Source organism: Peromyscus maniculatus, chromosome 4 (genome assembly GCF_049852395.1).
Source record: "Peromyscus maniculatus bairdii isolate BWxNUB_F1_BW_parent chromosome 4, HU_Pman_BW_mat_3.1, whole genome shotgun sequence".
Taxonomy (NCBI): Eukaryota; Metazoa; Chordata; class Mammalia; order Rodentia; family Cricetidae; genus Peromyscus; species Peromyscus maniculatus.
In genome coordinates this window covers 66,386,264-66,404,932 of record NC_134855.1, presented here as the reverse complement: position 1 = coordinate 66,404,932, position 18,669 = coordinate 66,386,264, and the positions used below count along the sequence as shown (strand labels likewise).

At 37.2% G+C, this 18,669-nt stretch overlaps 1 protein-coding gene across 1 annotated transcript; it reads left to right on the top strand.

Annotated features, from left to right (window-relative positions):
• Positions 1-14,470: 14,470 nt before the first annotated feature.
• LOC102921430 (olfactory receptor 4C15-like) lies at positions 14,471-15,406 on the top strand. The gene has a single exon (XM_006997589.2). The coding sequence runs from the start codon at positions 14,471-14,473 to the stop codon at positions 15,404-15,406; it is 936 nt and encodes a 311-aa protein (XP_006997651.2).
• The last annotated feature ends 3,263 nt before the right edge of the window (positions 15,407-18,669 follow it).

The window sequence follows — 18,669 nt, the reverse complement described above, 5'->3', positions numbered from 1 at the left end:
GGACAAGCTAGAAACCTAGTGCATTGGAAACTCTCAGGAATCTATGAGGGTGACCCTAGATAAGACTCCTAGAAATGGGGAATGTGGAGCCTGAACTGCCTATCTCCGATAAGTAGACAAGACTTCCAGTGGAGGGGTTGGGACCTCAACCTAGTTATACAACCTTTGACCTACAATTTACCCAGCCTACAAGATGTTCTATGGTAAAGAAGACAGAAATTATAGGAGTAGCCAACCAATTACTGGTCCAGTTTGAGACCCTACAATGAGAGGGAGTTTACACCTAACACAGCCTGGAGGGCCAGGACCCAGAGGCTGGACAGCACAGAGACCTAGGATAGAACCAAACATGAGTGTTAACATTTTTTTAAAGTAAATAAAATGGTTCCTAAAGATATTCTGCTATACTCATAGATTGGTGTTTAGTCCAATTGTCATCAGAGAAGCTTCATCCAGCAACTGATAGGAGCAGAAGCAGAGAACCACAGCCAAACTTTAGGCCAAGATGGGGCAATCCTCCCCCTTGTGGAAGAGGGGGAGGAAGGATTATGGGAGCCAGAAGAGTCAAGGACACCACAAGAAAACTATAGATTCAACTAACCTGAGCTCATAGGGGCTCACAGACAACCAGAGAACTTGCATGAGACATATGTTACAGTTGTATAGATTGGTCTTCTTGTGGGATTCCTAACATTGGGAGCAGAGGCTGTCCCAGACTTTGCTACCTGCTTTGGGACCCTTTCCTCCTAATGGGTTGCCTCATCCAGCCTTAATAGGAGAGGAAGTGCCTAGTCTTATTGCAGCTTGATTCACCATGGCTGGCTGATATACATGAGAAGCCTGTCCTTTTCTGAAGCTAAAGGAGGAGTGGAATTGGGGGGAGGGAAGCAGGGAGACAGGGGTGGGGTGGGGGAGGAAGGAACTGAGAGGAGAAGAGAGAGAGGAAACTATTACTGGGCTGGAAAAAAACTCAATTAATTAATTAATTAGAAATTATGCTAGATTGCATGGTGAGTTTGAAGCCAGCCTGAGCTTTGTCAGACCTTGTCAACCTCTGACAAAATAATGCTGATTTTGTTTATTGAACCTAAAAGTTTTAGGTGTTATAGTTCATTCAGTAACACATGATTATTAGATATAAAATTGCTTTGCTACCTTTTTTATTTTATAATATAATTAAATTTTATATATCAGCCATGGATTGCCTTGTTCTCCCCCCTCCCGCCCCGCGCCGCCCGCCCCCCCGCCCCCCCGGCCTTCTCTCCAGCCCACCCTGCATTCCCATCTCCTCCAGGGCAAAGACTCCCCTGAGGATTGAGTTCAACCTGGTAGATTCAGTGCAGACAGGTCCAGTCCCCTCCTCCCAGGCAGAGCCAAGTGTCCCTGCATAAGCCCCAGGTTTCAAACAGCCAACTCATGCACTGAGTACAGGACCCGGTCCCACTGCCTGGATGCCTCCCAAACAGATCAAGCTAATCGACTGTCTCACTTATGCAGAGGGCCTGATCCATTTGGGGGCTCTTGAGTTATTAGTTCATAGTTCATGTGTTTCCATTTGTTTGGCTATTTGTCCCTGTGCTTTATCCAACCTTGGTCTCAACAATTCTTGCTCATACAAACCCTCCTCTTTCTCTCCAATTGGACTCCTGGAGCTCCAGCTAGGGCCTGGCTGTGGATCTCTGCATCCAGTTCCCTCCGTCATTGGATGGTGTTTCTAGCACGACAATTAGGGTGTTTGGCCATCCTATCATCAGAGTAGGTCAGTTCAGGCTACCTCTCGACCATTGCCAGTAGTCTATTGTGGGGGCATCTTTGTGGATTTCTGTGGGCCTTTCTAGCATTTTGCTTCTTCTTATTCTCATGTGGTCTTCATTTATCATCGTCTTTTATTCCTTGTTCTCCCTCTCTACTCTTGATCTAGCTGGGATCTCCTGCTCCCCTAAGCTCTCTTTCCCTTGAACCTTGCCCTTCATTACCCCCATTCACGTCCATGTTGTTTATGTAGATCTCATCCATTTCTCTGTCATTGGGCGATCCCTGTGTCTTTCTTGGGGTCCTATTTTCTAGGTAACCTCCCTGGAGTTGTGAGTAGCAGTAGTCATCTTTGTTTTACATCTAGTATCCTCCTATGAGTGAGTACATACCATGTTTGTCTTTCTGAGTCTGGGTTATCTCACTCAGGATGATTTTTTCTAGATTTATCCATTTGCCTACAAACCTCATGATGTCATTGTTTTTCTCTGCTGAGTAGTATTCCATTGTGTATATGTACCACATTTTATTTATCCATTCTTCAGTTGGGCATCTAGCTTGTTTCCAGGTTCTGGCTATTACAAACAACGCTGATATGAACATAGCTGAGCAAGTGCTCTTGTGGTATGATTGAACATTCCTTGGGTATATGCCCAAGAGTGGTATAGCTGGATCTTGGGGGAGATTGATTCCCAATTTTCTAAGAAAGCGCCATATTGATTTCCAAAGTGGTTGTACAAGCTTGCATTCTTACCAGCAGTGGAGGAGAGTTCCCCTAGCTCCACATCCTCTCCAGCATAAGGTGTCTTCAGTGTTTTTGATCTTAGCCATTCTGACAGGTGTAACTCAAATGGCTAAAAGACATATAAGGAATTGCTCAGCATACCTAATTATCAGGGAAATGCAAATCAAAATGGCTTTACTACCTTTTTTGACAGCAGAAAATGAACATATTTTTTTTCTATTTAATATTTTATTTGAATTAATTTTAGATTAAAGCAAATAAGATAGTACATGTAGATTCTCTTGATAACCACATTGCTTTGCTAGAGTGAAACTGTCAGGATTAGGAAATGAATGTGGATATATTATTCTTAGCTACAAAACACATTTTATTCATATGTAGCTTAATTTTTCAACTGTTATACTTTTTTATTGCTGGACTCTATCTAGACTACTCATTGTGTTTAGGTCAATGGTCTTCTAAATGTGTTAAAATAGTCATTCTTGTAATCATAAACCTTGGCTACCCTATACTTACCACTGTGGGTATTTTAATCAGAGTTTTGGAAATCATTTTACTGAAAATATGGTGTCACTTTACTTGTAAGTATAATTAATGAGCACCTAATTAGAGCATGAAAAATAAAGACAACACTTTAATTTTTATTTCATATAGGGCCTTCATTTCTTAGTATCTCCCAGTCAGTTTTGTTTTCTTTATGAAAGAAAGCTATCTGAAACAAGAAAAACTGTAAGCATGAACCATAACAACTGGCCATTGAATACTAAGAACTTCAGAAAAAATTGTTCCTTGAAACAGATACATCCCACTGCAACTGAAGATACAATATTTTACCTTGTAAATAAATATGAAGAAAAAAATTACTTATGAACATGTGCTGAACAACTAAATGTTGTTCAAATGTTAGATGGACTTTTAATAAAAAACTCAGAGTCATATATTGGGGTGAAAACTGAAAGATCAGAGAAGCATAACAGCCAGCTACTAGCTTACCTCTATGAAATCCTCAGCATCGAGAGAATGAGTTCCTGTTTCCTCATGCCTCACATACCGTTCTGTTTCCTATCATATTATTTCCTGGGATCAAAGGCGTGTGTCACTACTGCCTGGTCCTGTTTCTCTCATGTAGCCAAGTGTGGTATTGAACTCACAAAGATCCAGATGCATCTCGGCCTCCCAAATGATAGGATTAAAGGTGTTTGCCACCACTGCCTGATCTCTATGTCTAATTTAGTAGCTGTCTCTGTCCTCTGATTTCCAGGTAAGCTTTATTGGAGTGCATAATATGTCATCACAACTAAAACTATATTCTTTGCTCTGTGTCATTGAGTAGTTGAATTTTTTTTCTCGAGACAGGGTTTCTCTGTGTAGTGTTGCGCCTTTCCTGGAACTCACTCTGTAGCCCAGGCTGACATTGAACTCACAGAGATACATCTGGCTCTGCCTCCTGAGTGCTGGGATTAATGGCATGCGCCACCACCGACAAGTGGTGAATTTCTTAATAAAAACATCATCTATTCCTGTCTCTGCTTCCATTTTTAATTTTATGTGATTTTTTAGAAAAGAACTTGGGATATGCTTTCTTTTTTTTCTTTTTCTTTTATTTTACAATACCATTCAGTTCTACATATCAGCCAGCCCTGTTCTCCCCACTCCCACCCCCTTCCCTTCTCCCCAGCCCACCCCCCATTCCCACCTCCTCCAGGGCAAAGCCTCCCCTGAGGACTGCGATCAACCTGGTAGACTCAGTCCAGGCAGGTCCAGTCCCCTCCTCCCAGACTGAGCCAAGCGTCCCTGCATAAGTTCCAGGTTTCAAACAGCCAACTCATGCAATGAGCACAGGACTCGGTTCCACTGCCTGGATGCTTCCCAAACAGATCAAGCAAATCAACTGTCTCACCTATTCAGAGGGCCTGAACCAGCTGGGGGCCCCTCAGCCTTTGGTTCATAGTTCATGTTTTTCCATTCGTTTGGCTTTTTTTTTTTTTCAATAATTGAGTAAAACCTAAATTTATTATAAGTCACAGTCGTCCTAGGGACCTCCATACTATATATATAGCCTCCATGTTTTTATGGGTTGTGGTCTGATTGTTCTTTATTTTATATCTAGAATCCACTTATGAGTGAGTACATGCCATGACTGTCTTTCTGGGTTTGGGTTACCTCACTCAGGATGATTTTTTTTCTAGTTCCATCCATTTGCCTGCAAATTTCATGCTTTCATTGTTTTTCTCTGCTGAGTAAGCACTCCATTGTGTATATGTACCACATTTTTTTCATTCATTCTTCCGTTGACGGGCATTTAGGTTGTTTCCAGATTCTGGCTATTACAAATAGTGCTGCTATGAACATAGCTGAGTATGTATATTTATGGTATGAATCAGCATTCCTTGGGTATATGTCCAAGAGTGGGATGGCTGGGTCTTGAGGTAGTTCAATTCCAAATTTTCTGAGAAACCACCATACTGATTTCCACAGTGGTTGTACAAGCTTACATTCCCACCAACAGTGGAGGAGTGTTCCCTTTGCTCCACATCCTCTCCAACATTGACTGTCATTGGTGTTTTTGATCATAGCCATTCTGACAGGTGTAAGGTGGTATCTCAGAGTCGTTTTGATTTGCATTTCTCTGATGATTAAGGATGTTGAGCATTTCTTTAAATGTCTTTCAGCCATTTGTGATTATTGTTTTATGAATTCTCTGTTTAGCTCTTTAGCCCATTTTTTAATTGGACTGTTCAGTATTTTGATGTGTAGTTTCTTGAGTTCTTTATATACTGTGGTGATCAATTCTCTGTCAGATGTGGGGTTGGTGAAGATCTTTTCCCATTCTGTTGGCTGTCTTTTTGTCTTATTGACTGTGTCTTTTGCCTTGTAAAAGCTTCTCAATTTCAAGAGGTCCCATTTATTAATTGTTGTGCTCAGGGTCTGTGCTGTTGGTGTTTTATTTAGGAAATGGTCTCTGTTGCCAATGCATTCAAGAGTGCTGCCTACTTTCTTTTCTATTAAGTTTAGTGTAACTGGATTTATGTTCAGGTCTTTGATCTACTTGGACTTGAGTTTTGTGCATGGTGACAGATATGGATCTATTTGTAATCTTTTACATATTGACATCCAGTTATGCCAGCACCATTTGTTGCACATGCTTTCTTTTTTCCATTGTATAGTTTTGGCTCCTTTGTCAAAAACCAGGTGTTCATATGTGCATGGATTAATGTCAGGGTCTTCAATTCGATTCCATTGGTCCATATGTTGGTTTTTATACCAGTACCAAGCTGTTTTTATTACTATAGCTCTATAGTAGAGTTTGAGGTCAGGGATGGTGATGCCTCCAAAGGTTGCTTTATCGTATAGGATTCTTTTAGCTATCCTGGGTCTTTTGTTTTTCCATAAGAAGTTGAATATTTTTCTTTCCAAGTCTGTGAAAAATTGTGTTGGGATTTTGATGGGGATTGCATTAAATCTGTAGATTGCTTTTGGTAAGATTGCCATTTTTACTATGTTAATCCTACCTATCCATGAGCATGGGAGATCCTTCCATTTTCTGATATCTTGGATATGCTTTCTTATTACATTCATTTACATAGCAAAAGCCCTAGGTTCCTAGCGTTTTTGGAACTTGAATAATCTAATCTTAAGGGGAAAGTTTGGATCTGAGTATAAGTTTTAAGAGTATAAAGTAGTCTTGCCTCCCTCACAGTCATTATACAAAATGATGAGTTTTATTGTAACATTTTCATATATGTATCTTATACCCTGTGATCTTGCTGCAGTTCCTTCTATCCTGCCTTGGCCCTAAATGACAACTAATAAATTATAGAATAATCTTGGTCTCATAAATGATTGCTAGCCCATCCAATGACCGTGTGGGTTTAGTTTTTACTGCTGTTTCCTTGACTGTAGCTTGTGAGTGAATACAAAGATTATATTATGAGTACTACTGAGCAACAGACTTTAGGACACAATAGAAATGGTTGTTTAAAAATAAATTTAAGCAACTTCATTGGCTAGGCATACTTATATGTAAAATGTGTCTGCCTGATGTGAATATCAGCCATTAAAATCAACACATTATTTTTTCCACAGTTAAAGTAAATTACAGTTTTACTCACAGATTTGTAACAATCAGTATATGTGTGCACACCTGTGTGTATTTGCTTGTGCATATATGGACAGAAATTCACACATAAAAGTACATTTTATTGGCCATAGTGTTGGTGGCACATGCCTTTAATCTCAGCACTCGGGAGTCAGAGCCAGGTGTATCTCTGTGAGTTCAATGCCAGCCTGGTTTACAGAATGAGATCCACGACAGGCACCAAAACCACACAGAGAAATCCTGTCTTGAAAAAAAAAAGAAAAGAAAAGTATATTTTACTGATACATCTCACTTATGGAGATACACACAGGAGATACAAATATTAAAGCTGTGACTACCTAGTGAAAATGAATTCAGGAACTGAATAAATATGCAGATTAATTGAAATTCTGTGGGGAAGGCAGCTGGAGGTACAATAAAGTGGACTACTCATGAAATTATATTGACAATGCTAGGCAGTATTTTTTGGGCAGAGAGAATGCTGGGAAGAAGAAAGGCAGAGTTGTTAGCTGGATGTAGGGGGAGCAAGACATGCAGGAGGAGAGGTAAAAGGCACAAGTCACTTGGCAGCACACAGCACACAGATAAATGTAAATGGGTTGTTATAAGAGCTAGTAGGACAAACCTAATCTATAGACTGAGCTTTCATAATTAATAATAAGTTTCCATGACATTTTTATGAACTAGAAACCTAAAGAAAAACTTGTTTACAAGTTTTGGCATTTTTATTGGTTTACAATACAACTATTAGGGAGAACACACACACACACACACACACACACACACACACACACACACATACATAATCATTTATAGTCTTGTACTGTTGGGCTGTCCTAAGTACTTCTTTTTTCCTCCAGGATGAATGCATCTCCTGTTTTCACACCCAAGATGCTGGTAGAATTCTTGTGTAAATGTAAGACCATCTCATTTAAGCATTGTACAATGTAATTATTTGTTGCACATTTCTTTACTGTGTTAGAGAAGAGTGTCCCAACAACCATGGCATAAGACTACTCTGTGGCCATTTGAGAACCCTAGCACTACTCTTCCATCATGAACCAAAGGCTCTGTGGCTTCCTGGTAGGAGTGACTTGAGCAGGAGGTTTACTGTATTCTGTCATACAGATTAAATTGCAACTACCCTTCTGTTGACCCAATGCCAGTTATTGTTACATGTTTGACTTGTTCCCATTACTGAAGCTTGCTTACACTGACACACATATTTTTGTCAATGACAATAGTGCCTTTATCTGAATTCTAACCTTCTACTTGTTGCTAGATTCCCATAATGTCATCCTGTTCTCTCCAAGAGCCCACAGTTCTGAAGGGCAATACAATGTTATCTCTACTTATGGTTCTTTCAGTACTGTTGTACTTTTGTTCTTTGTTCCTTCTGTAATTTATGGACTACCTATATCCTCATTAACCTTTGAGAAAGCATGCTTATATATGCTGTTGTCCTGAAATCATTTCTCAATCCTATTGTTTACACTTTCGGGAATAAGGAAATGAAGAATGCCATTAGGAAAATAGGGAAGATATTGATCATGATATAAATCAAAGTGCTACACTTACAGAACTAGTGAGATGTCTCACTGGGTAAGAGCACAAGTATCAGGGATGTACAAGTATGAGGATTTAGTTTTGAGAGCCAGAATCAAGGTCAGTGACAGACATGGCAGCATACCTTTAACCCAGCTCTGCTGAAATATGGGAAGTCCCCAGGAGCGCACAAATCAGCAAGGTCAAAATTCATTCAGACACCTTGTCTCAAGAAAATAAGGTCCAGGTGAATAGATGACCACAGTCAGTGCCCTTATCTGGGCCTTGCTGACTTGTGCATTTGTATGAGAGCTAATTCCCAAATGCAAACACATACACACAAACAAGGAAAATCACACTTTGAAAACTTACTGTCAAGAATAAAAGTCAATATCTACTTTGATAAGTGTTTTATGCTTTACTGACTATTTAGAAAGAGAGCACATTGTTCTACAGAGAAGGTATTTATATTGGAAGTTAGTGGAATCACATTGAAGACCCAGACGTAAATGCACACTCCTATAGATACTTGTTTTTGTATAAGAGGCCAGAAATATACACTGGAAAAAAAAAACAGCATCTTCAACAAATGGTGCTAGTCAAACTTGACTTCTGCACATATAAGAATGCAAATAGATCCATACTTATCACTTTGCAGAATACTCAAATCCAAATGAATCAAAGACTTAAACATAAAACCAGTCATACTGAACCTGACAGAAGAGAAAGGGAGTAATGACCTTGAGTTCAATGTCACAGAAAAATATAATTTCTAAACAGAACCCCTTTAACACAGGAATTAATATTAACAACTAATAAATGGGACTTCATGAAACTGAGAAGCTTCTGCACGGCAACGGACACTGTCATTTGCTCAAAGCTGCAGTATATATAGTATAGGAAAATTTTTTTACCAACTATACATCCAGAAGGCTAATATCCAAAACATAAAAAGAATGCAAGAAAGTAGATATCAAGAAAACAAGTAATCCAATTTAAAAATTGGGATACAGATCTAAACAGAAAATTAAAAATAGAGGAAAGTCAGAGGGCTGTGGAACCCTTAAAGAAATGTTTAACATCTAGCCAGAAAAGCAAATCAACCTACTTTGATATGTCCTTCTTACATCTGTCAGAATGGAGAAGATCAATAAAACAAATGACATCTCATGCTACCAAGGATGTGCATTAACAACCATTTTGGTGGGAATGCAAACTGTACAGCCACTATGGAAATCAGTGGGGTAGTTCCACAGGAATATGAGAATCCATCTGCCTCAAGATCCAGCTGCACCACTCCTAGGCATATACCAAAGGATGCTTCATCCTATCATAAAGACACTTGCTTACCCATGTTCATTACTGTTCTATTCAAAATGGTGAGAAATTTGAAACAGACTAGATATCCATCAATAGATAAATGGATAAAGAAAATATGGTACATTTAACCAATGAAATATTACTCAGGCATTAAAAATAGTGACATCATGAAATCTGCAGGCAAAGGGATGGCTCTAAAAATGTCATTCTGAGTTAGGCATCCCAGATCCAGAAAAAAAAACATGATATTTATTTATTCTCCTGTATGTGGATATTAGCTATTAAGTCAATGATAACCAAGCTATAGTCTGTAGAACCAATGAGGGTAGGCCTAGAGTAAGGGAATATATAGAACAGATATAGATCTCATTAGGAAAAGTAAATAGAATAGATAATTATGGATAGCTAGAGATAACTGGAATAGGAGGATCAAGTATGGAAGGGGAAGGATCATGGGGAGAGACAGCTAAAATTAAGGACCATATGAGGGTTAGCCTGGAAACTTATTACAGTAGAAGCTTCCTAAAATAAATCCATATATAAAGGCAATCTAAATGAAATTGCCAAATAATGGGGAAGACACAGTCCCAAATTTACATTTCTTGTCATCAAATGAAACGTCCAGAACCAGGACTGGGATACATCTAACTGAATTGTTGGTCAAGGGGGTCCCATGGGAATACCCAATCCCTCTTAGACACATAGATTGTCATACTGGTTCTGCTTGAGTACCATTATTCACAACTTTTTCATGAGTCACATATTTTCTCCTTTTTAACATTATGTGTAAATATATTCTTTGAAAAAGGGCAGGAATCAATGCTTAAGAACTGCACAATTTGACAGAATATTTGGCTTATTCCACCTCTGGAATGATCTATGAGACAACTTTTAACTTTTCCCTCAAGCAGCAATGTCAAGGCTGTATCCACTATGTTAAAGTGATCTTCAAGACATTTTTATACATTTTGAGAATACACAATGCCTTTTGACCTCTAGACACTCTGTTTTTGGTTTTTCACCCGTGATACAAGCCATGGATGTGGAAAACAGAAAAATAACTGTAATTTCAAGTTCTCCCAGGGTTATGAAAGGAAACAGACAACATTTGTGCACCACCATCCAAGTGCTATAGACACACAAGCTCACGATTCTTAGGGTAGGTAAGATTCAAATTAACATATGCCTTCAAATATAGTTTTTCATAAAATGCTTTTCTTTGAGGAACAGTCTTTGCTACTTTATTTCTCAGGCAATACACATTTCTCATAGGGATTAATGTGAGAATTCCTTATGAAAGAACTAGCTATTATGTTTGGTGAGTACCCATGAATTTTGCTTAAACTCAGGAGAGAAATATTGTATTCCATCATTTTACAGCACTGTTCTCCTTCTAAATACAGTGTTACATGAAATCATTATCAGACAGGAACCTGATCATTCAAAAGAAAAAGAGCATCCATGCACATATAAATTCTTATTTAAAAATATTGAATATGAAAGATAAAAAATACAAAAGGCTCACTAGTGGCAGAATTCAACATTTAGGGAAAATTAAAAGAACCTCCTTGTGGAAAAATTAAACTCTTTCTAACCACATTAATAAAAAATGATCTAAACACTGAATCACATGTTCAAGCACAAAAATTGCATCATAAACTCATGCAGAAAGAAATCTTAAAAACCCAGTGGAATAAGAATCAGTCTCCCAGACTGGTGACATCTCAGGGACACCTCTATAAAGCCAGCGACAACACAGCTTTGGCTTCTTTGTTTTTCTTGCATTCTCAGACCATGCTGATGGCAGGACCCGAGAAGCAATGTTCACATGCTTTGCATCAACTTCCAAAATCATTGCTTTCCTTCTCAGATATACAGGGGAGTTGGATACAAACAGAATTTTGTTCACCCCTTAACGGACTTCTCCGTAAAGAATAGGTGATACCTAACTTCAGACTTTTCACAGAAATGATGCATAGTGGTGATCTATTTAAGGTACATTACGGCATTTTCATATTTGACTATAAATTATGATGGAGTGCTTTAAGTGTGGATGCTCTATGTTAAGACACTGTTTAAATCAAACAGGGAACATTCAGTGCATAGCTATGTGTATGGGGTTTTAAACACTCTAATGTTCAGACTACTCATCATTAGTGTTGATAATATAATTATGGGTAATCAATACATCAGTGATTAAAATGGTATATTCAGAGCTCATAGGCCAGTGTTTGTCAACTAATAATTGCTCAGGTTCCCAAAACTACTCAGTTGTCAGAGTGAGAACTTTTTCCTTCATTTCTTTCTTCATTCTGTCTCTCTTCTTCCTTCCTTCCTTCCTTCCTTCCTTCCTTCCTTCCTTCCTTCCTTCCTTCCTTCCTTCCTTCCTTCCTTCCTTCCTTCCCTCTCTTTGAACATCTGCTTCTTTAAGTCTAATGAGATTAAACACATTTTCAACCTGTCATCTTGAAGTTGAAAGCAAGTAACAGAGAAATGTCACAAGTGCTGTTTTTCTATTATCTCTCCACTAGCAGTTTATTTAATTTTGAAAAAATAAAACATTTCAGTAACACAAGTGTTCTTACTGTTCTGATATCACTGATTAGAAAGTAATATGTTTGAAGTAAAGAATGATAGCACAGAAGCTGGGTTAGTTGGGGTGTTGTCTATACTACATAGCTATTGATAGAGAGTGTAAAATGTATTCTTTCCATAACTGGAAACTAGGTATGGTACTGAGAACATAGAATCAGGAAGAGTGCCTTAAATCACTGTGAAGTCTGCTGGTTTAAGAATGTCCCCTTAACTTTCTGCAGGTAGTAGAGAGTGCCTCTGTACTGTTCAGAAAATTCAATTAGTTGAAGATCTGAACCTCTTCAGTGCTCATGGTTGTGGCTTGGTCTCTCTTAAAATGAGCAGAATCACGCAGACAACAAAAGAAAATTTTAGAAGTCCATTAGCAAGGCAATGAGAGGGAACAGTAAAGTCCTTTCCTTTATGCCAGAAACAATAAGATAAGCAAAGCTGAGGCATTTTGGGAAAGCAGCAGAGAGACAGGTGTTAGTAAATATATTTCCCTTTGGATTTTCATAGTGTGAAATGCTGTTTCACTCTGACATTTCATGTATGGCACCATGCCTTCCTGACTTCTTATTAAATTTTTTTGTCCATCTTACCTTAGCTCTGAAAGACAACTGGTAAACTAAGTATTGATCATATTAATGAATCGTAAATGATTACTGCCTGATCCAGTGACTTTAAAGGGTTTGTTTCAGGGCACTGCTTCTTTGGCTATATCATGTGAGTGGATGGAGTTACATTACACATGCTAGTGAAGAACTGACCTTAGGACATCATGTAAATGATTGTTGTAAAATAAATAAATAGTCACATGATAGATTTATAAACATGTGAAGAAAGGTCTACTTTTTTTAGATGTCAGTCATTGAAATTTTACATTTTTCTTCTTAGAACAAACACATTTTTCTTATACACACTTATATTTGTAACTGTAGACATGCATGTATTCAAATACATACTCATGAATATGTCTCTCTATATATATTCACACATGAGAATATTTTACAGGAAAAGATATAGACACATTTTGGGTTCTGACTACCTGAGGAAAATGAATCAGATATTGGAATATTTACAAAGATGATTTGTGGAATTACTTTTTGTGGGTGACAGTTGAATTTTTTTGTGAATTTATTACACCTAGCACTGTAAAGAAATGCTACCATGAGTGACATTTTGACATTTTTTAATTTGACCATATAATACCTAGAGATGAGCAGGTAAGATGGTATGGGCATGTTTCACAGTGAATTCTTATGAATCTCAAAGAAAGTATTTTGATTCTCAAAGAATCAATTTTGGAAAGTGATTAAGTTGGAAGACTATGAATTGCATTTGAGGGTGAGTTGCTATTTTTAGCTGTATGTTGTCATCATTTTTCATTCATGGCTGATTGGTCCTTGGCCTTCTGATTCTTCATCATTGACTCTGTTGCCTTTATTAAGATATCTCATTTGCTTAAGGACAAAGAAAGACTATGATTTAACATTTAGAGAGTGAAAGAAATTAGAAGGAGCATCCTTTTCCTGAAGTTCCTACAAATGGAAATATCTCACTCTTCACCCTGTTGATTCAGTGGAGACAACATGTATGATAGATCTTGTGTCTTTAAAGTTCCAGGCTGAGCATCTTTTCTTGGCTTGATCAGAAAAGCTTTAATTATATCTTTTCCAAAATTAAAATACACAAACCACAGTAACATACTGCTGAATATGACTAGTACTTTAAGTCTGGAACAATTGCTTTTTTTAAAATAGTATTTCACTTATCCATTATGAAAACAGGGTAAATTTTGTAAAGTTCTTGTTAGGTTGTAAAATGATGAATTTAATGAAATTTCCAACCTTTCAACATATGCAAAAAGAGGAGTGCTGCGTACTTTCCCAAATAATTTTCTGTTTTATAAAAAATAGACTGAGTTACTGAAAGTTACAATAATTCATACTTTTACCCAAGTTTAAGCTGAACCTATGACTTTGAAGTGTTCCCTAAAATACATTTTGCCTCTTTTATTGATAGATGAGGCAGGGAATGCTCTGATCAGTCAATGGAGACTAACATTCTGGGCTTCATTTATACGTAGAATAGTTTAAAGTGCATTTTACTGTTTCACTTGCAGAATCCCATAAGGGCTGATGAAAGCTGACCCTTCAGAGATAGGCTATTGCTCTCATCTCACCCAAGCAGATATTTTTATCTCCAATATTTTAGATGTGAATATTTTAAGTACTCAAAAAATCAACTCAACTTTAATACTACATGGTATGCAACTACACATTTAAGAAAAGTGACATTCTTTTCTTATTAGCAAAACAATCAAAGAAGCAGCAACTTGTACATGTTGATTATATAAACTTGAATGATGTATTCTGTTCTCATAATTTCAGATTTAAGTGAACAGATTTTACTTCAGCATCTTCTTGAGAATAATGCAAAACCAGAGCTTTGTCACTGAGTTCATACTTCTTGGGCTTTCACAGAACGCAAAAGTTGAGAAAATATTGTTTGTTGTATTTTTGTTGATCTACCTTGCGACTATTTGGGGAAACATGATGATTGTGGTGACCATCATCTCTAGTCCCACACTGCTTGCCTCCCCCATGTACTTCTTCTTGATATTCCTGTCCTTACTGGATGCATGCACTTCTTCTACTGTCACACCCAAGATGATTGTAGACTTCTTCTATGAGAGGAAGACCATTTCCTTTGAATGTTGCATGACACAACTGTTTGCTGTCCACTTCTTCACTGGGATAGAGGTGATTGTCCTGTCAGCCATGGCCTATGACCGCTATGTGGCCATTTGCAAGCCCTTACATTACTCTTCCATTATGACCCGGAGGCTCTGTGGCATTTTGGTGGTGGTATCCTGTGCAGGAGGGTTTTTACATTCTTCTATACAAATTATCTTCACTTTGCAACTGCCTTTATGTGGACCCAATGTCATTGATCATTACATGTGTGACTTGTTCCCATTACTGAAGCTTGCCTGCACTGACACACACATATTTGTTATCTTGGTGTTTGCTAACAGTGGGTCAATCAGCATCATTATCTTCTCTATATTGCTTGTATCCTATGGTGTCATATTGTACTCTCTGAGATCCCACAGCTCTGAGGGGCGACTTAAAGCTCTCTCCACCTGTGGATCCCATATTACTGTTGTGCTTTTGTTCTTTGTCCCATGTTTTTTAATATATGCACGACCAACAACTGCTTTCTCTTCTGAAAAAAATGCGTTTGTGTTTGCCACCATCATGACACCACTTCTGAACCCTATGGTTTACACTTTCAGGAATAAGGAAATAAAAAATGCCATCAGGAGAATGTGGAAGAGATTGACAATGGTTTCTGATAATTATTAAAAAATGACACTTCCAATGCTGGGGAGATAGACCAGTGGGTAAGAGCTCTTATGGAAACATAAACATTTATTTCTGATTCCCAGCACCCATATCAGTAATCAGTCATGGCTGGACACTTTTAACAAAATATTGATGAAGTGAGGTGTTATAGAGCCCAAAGGCTCTTATGAAAACCAGTGAGGTCAAGGTTTAGTGGAGACTTTGTCTTAAGGAAATAAGGCAGAAAGCAATAAATGGACAGAGTTAGTGACTTTCTTTTACTCAACATGCATGTGGACAGATACCTATATCATCCACCCCTCATTTCTATACACATGTATACTATTCACACAAATACCCACACAGGTATACACACCTGTACATGCACAAGATTCAATAATTACACTTAGGAAAGTAGTCTAAAAAACCAAGAAGTCACTATTTGCTAGGAAAAGTATTTTTTAATTAGCCATTATTTTGAAAAAGATGGCATCATTTTTTTATAGGATGAACTAACAATATGATGGGAAAACTTGTGTTTTTGAGTTAACACTTGCACTGTAATTTGATTGATTAGCATTAACCTGTGAAAATTAAAGCCAGTTTAATTTTGTACTTTCAAAATTTCATTGATTTTTTTGAAACTATTGAAGGGGTAAAAACAGCTTACTAAATTAATGTGAATTTGAAATAAGGAGAAGAATGATATGGAAACGCTCTGAGAAAAAATGGGTCCCTCTATGACACTGTGACAATGTGAAACCTTAGGACCTAGAAATGCACTGGAGGGTAGGTAAAGCCTGAGTTCCGAGTGTTGCTTGATCAGATCAACACATTTTAAATGAGGCCCTATTCGTGCCAGAAGGAAAATTTGAGTTAGGTCTTGAGTTTCTAAAAGAACTGGACGATCAGAATTTCCACTGTGTGGTGTGACTACCCCCTTTAAATGAGTTCTGTAACCTGCTTCCATAGGAAAAACCCATGGTACAGCATAAACCAAAGACAAGTATTGATTACTACCTGAAATGTTTATATAATGAGCACATGTCCCCCATTATTTACAGAGAAGAGAATTCAGAGGAAGCATATTTTAAATTCATTTCCTCCATTTATATATATATATATATATATATATATATATATATATATATATATATATGCTATTTTGTATATGAGTACATTTTTGCATCATTTCCTGCCGTTCTGCTCCCTTTAACTCCTTCCATGTTTCTCTCCTCTTCTCAAATGCATGGCCTTTCATTCTTTAATTCCTATTGTTTCACACACATGCAGAAACACACACATGTATATATCACAAATACATTTATAAGTACATACTGTTGAATTCCTTTAGTGATGCTTATATCGAAATATATATTTGGGGCTGACTTCTTGGAGTTAGGTAATGTATCAGAGACTCATCCTTGGAGAAGACTTGTTCTCTAGATTTTAATATTCTTAACTTTGTGTATTCACTTGAAAAATTACATTCAATAATTATCAATTGATATAAATAATCAATGAAATTTATATATTTTTATGCCATTTTATATTTTCTTCTTTTATTTTATTTGTTTTTGAGACAGTGACTCTACTGATTCTGCTTTTAATATTAACTTTGTGTATTCATGTATAAAATAACATTCCATAATTGTCTATATATCAATGACCAATGAAATTTATATATATTTTTGTCACTTAATATTTCTTTTATTTTCACTTTGTTTTTTTTTGAGACAGGGTCTTTGACAGTTCTGAAGCTCACTATGTAGACCAGGCTGGCCTCGAACTCACAAAGATCTGTCTCTCTCTGACTTCCCAGTTCAGGGATTAAAGGATTGCACCATGATGCCCAGCATTTTGTGTTTTCTTATCCTCAGGTTTCATGTGGAATCTTCACAAATTGATTGAATGACATATAGTTTCTCCCTTTAACCAAAAGCTCTAACATTCCAAGGGAATTTTGTTATATATGGGAAATTCCAGCTGGTGAAGACACTTTATTTGTCATGAAATTGAAGAACCAACTCAAATTTTCTATCCTTTACAAATGAGCCCACCTTAAAAATGTATTCAGTACTAAATGCTAATTCTGTGATGGTCTCTCCTTAATTTTATATGCCAGAGCTAAGATATAAAAATGTGTATGGGATTGTATTGATTTCAATTAGAAAGTGTATGTATGAAGAATTACAAGTTGTTTAAAAAACAATATATAAGCAATGTGTGTGAGTCTCATCAAAATAAATGTGTAACAATAGTTTGAATGTGCTAGGGCACCATCCCAATTAATTTCTATGTTTTTCTTGATCTTCTCATAGCAAATGCATCATCTTAATGTCTTTGCCCTAACCATAAGTGTTCTTGGTTAAGTAGTTCATATGTCCCTATGAGCTATGAATTAGCTTAAGAGATAAAGATCTGATATCAGTAGATTAATTGCCTTTGGAAGTTGTGAATACAAAGACTGAAATAAAACTATGAAAGAAAATATTGAACACACTAACTAAAACATACTCATTTTGTTCCATTATACATCACATTCAACCATTATTTTATATTTCCTTAACTCTAGTTTCACAGTTGTAGACTCTAGACTCTAGTATTGCTATGCCAGTAGAAAAGAAGTTAGAATTTTAGCTGTGAAAAAAAAAAACAAACAGGATTCCATTTACACATTTTTATTGCTAGTAGTTTAAAGATGAGAACCTGGTGAGCTTTTCTTATACTTTACTGATACACATAAGAACTCAGAGACTGTGACACACACAGGTTCAAAGCAAATAGAAACCCTGCTTTGAGACTTTTGATATTATAATTACATCATTTCTCTCTTCCCTTTCTACATACCAAACACTCCAATTGTTGGGACCTGCCAATCTGTCAAATAGCACCTGAATAGGGGAGTAAGGATTAAGAAAAGACAGACAGAAAAAACAGAGACATAAAAAAAAGACAGAGACATAGGATAGATTCAGGAGGACTGTCAGTAAATACTACAGCCACGAGTTTACTTCTCATGGCCTTTATGTACAAAAAGCAAGGAGGCAAAAGACCTCCTTATCTTCAGGACACCATGATTCCAAAAACAGACAAGCATAAACAACTCCTTAATTCTCAGGACAACTGGTGACTAGATGAATGACCTCAGTAGTCATGGGTATTTGGCTAAGTTCTGATACCAGGCATGATTTATTGCTTGTTGAGTAGGCATTAAGTTCAATTAGAGATTTGTAGGTTACTGCAAAGGTATGCACACAACTACTGCACCCTTAGTGTTATTT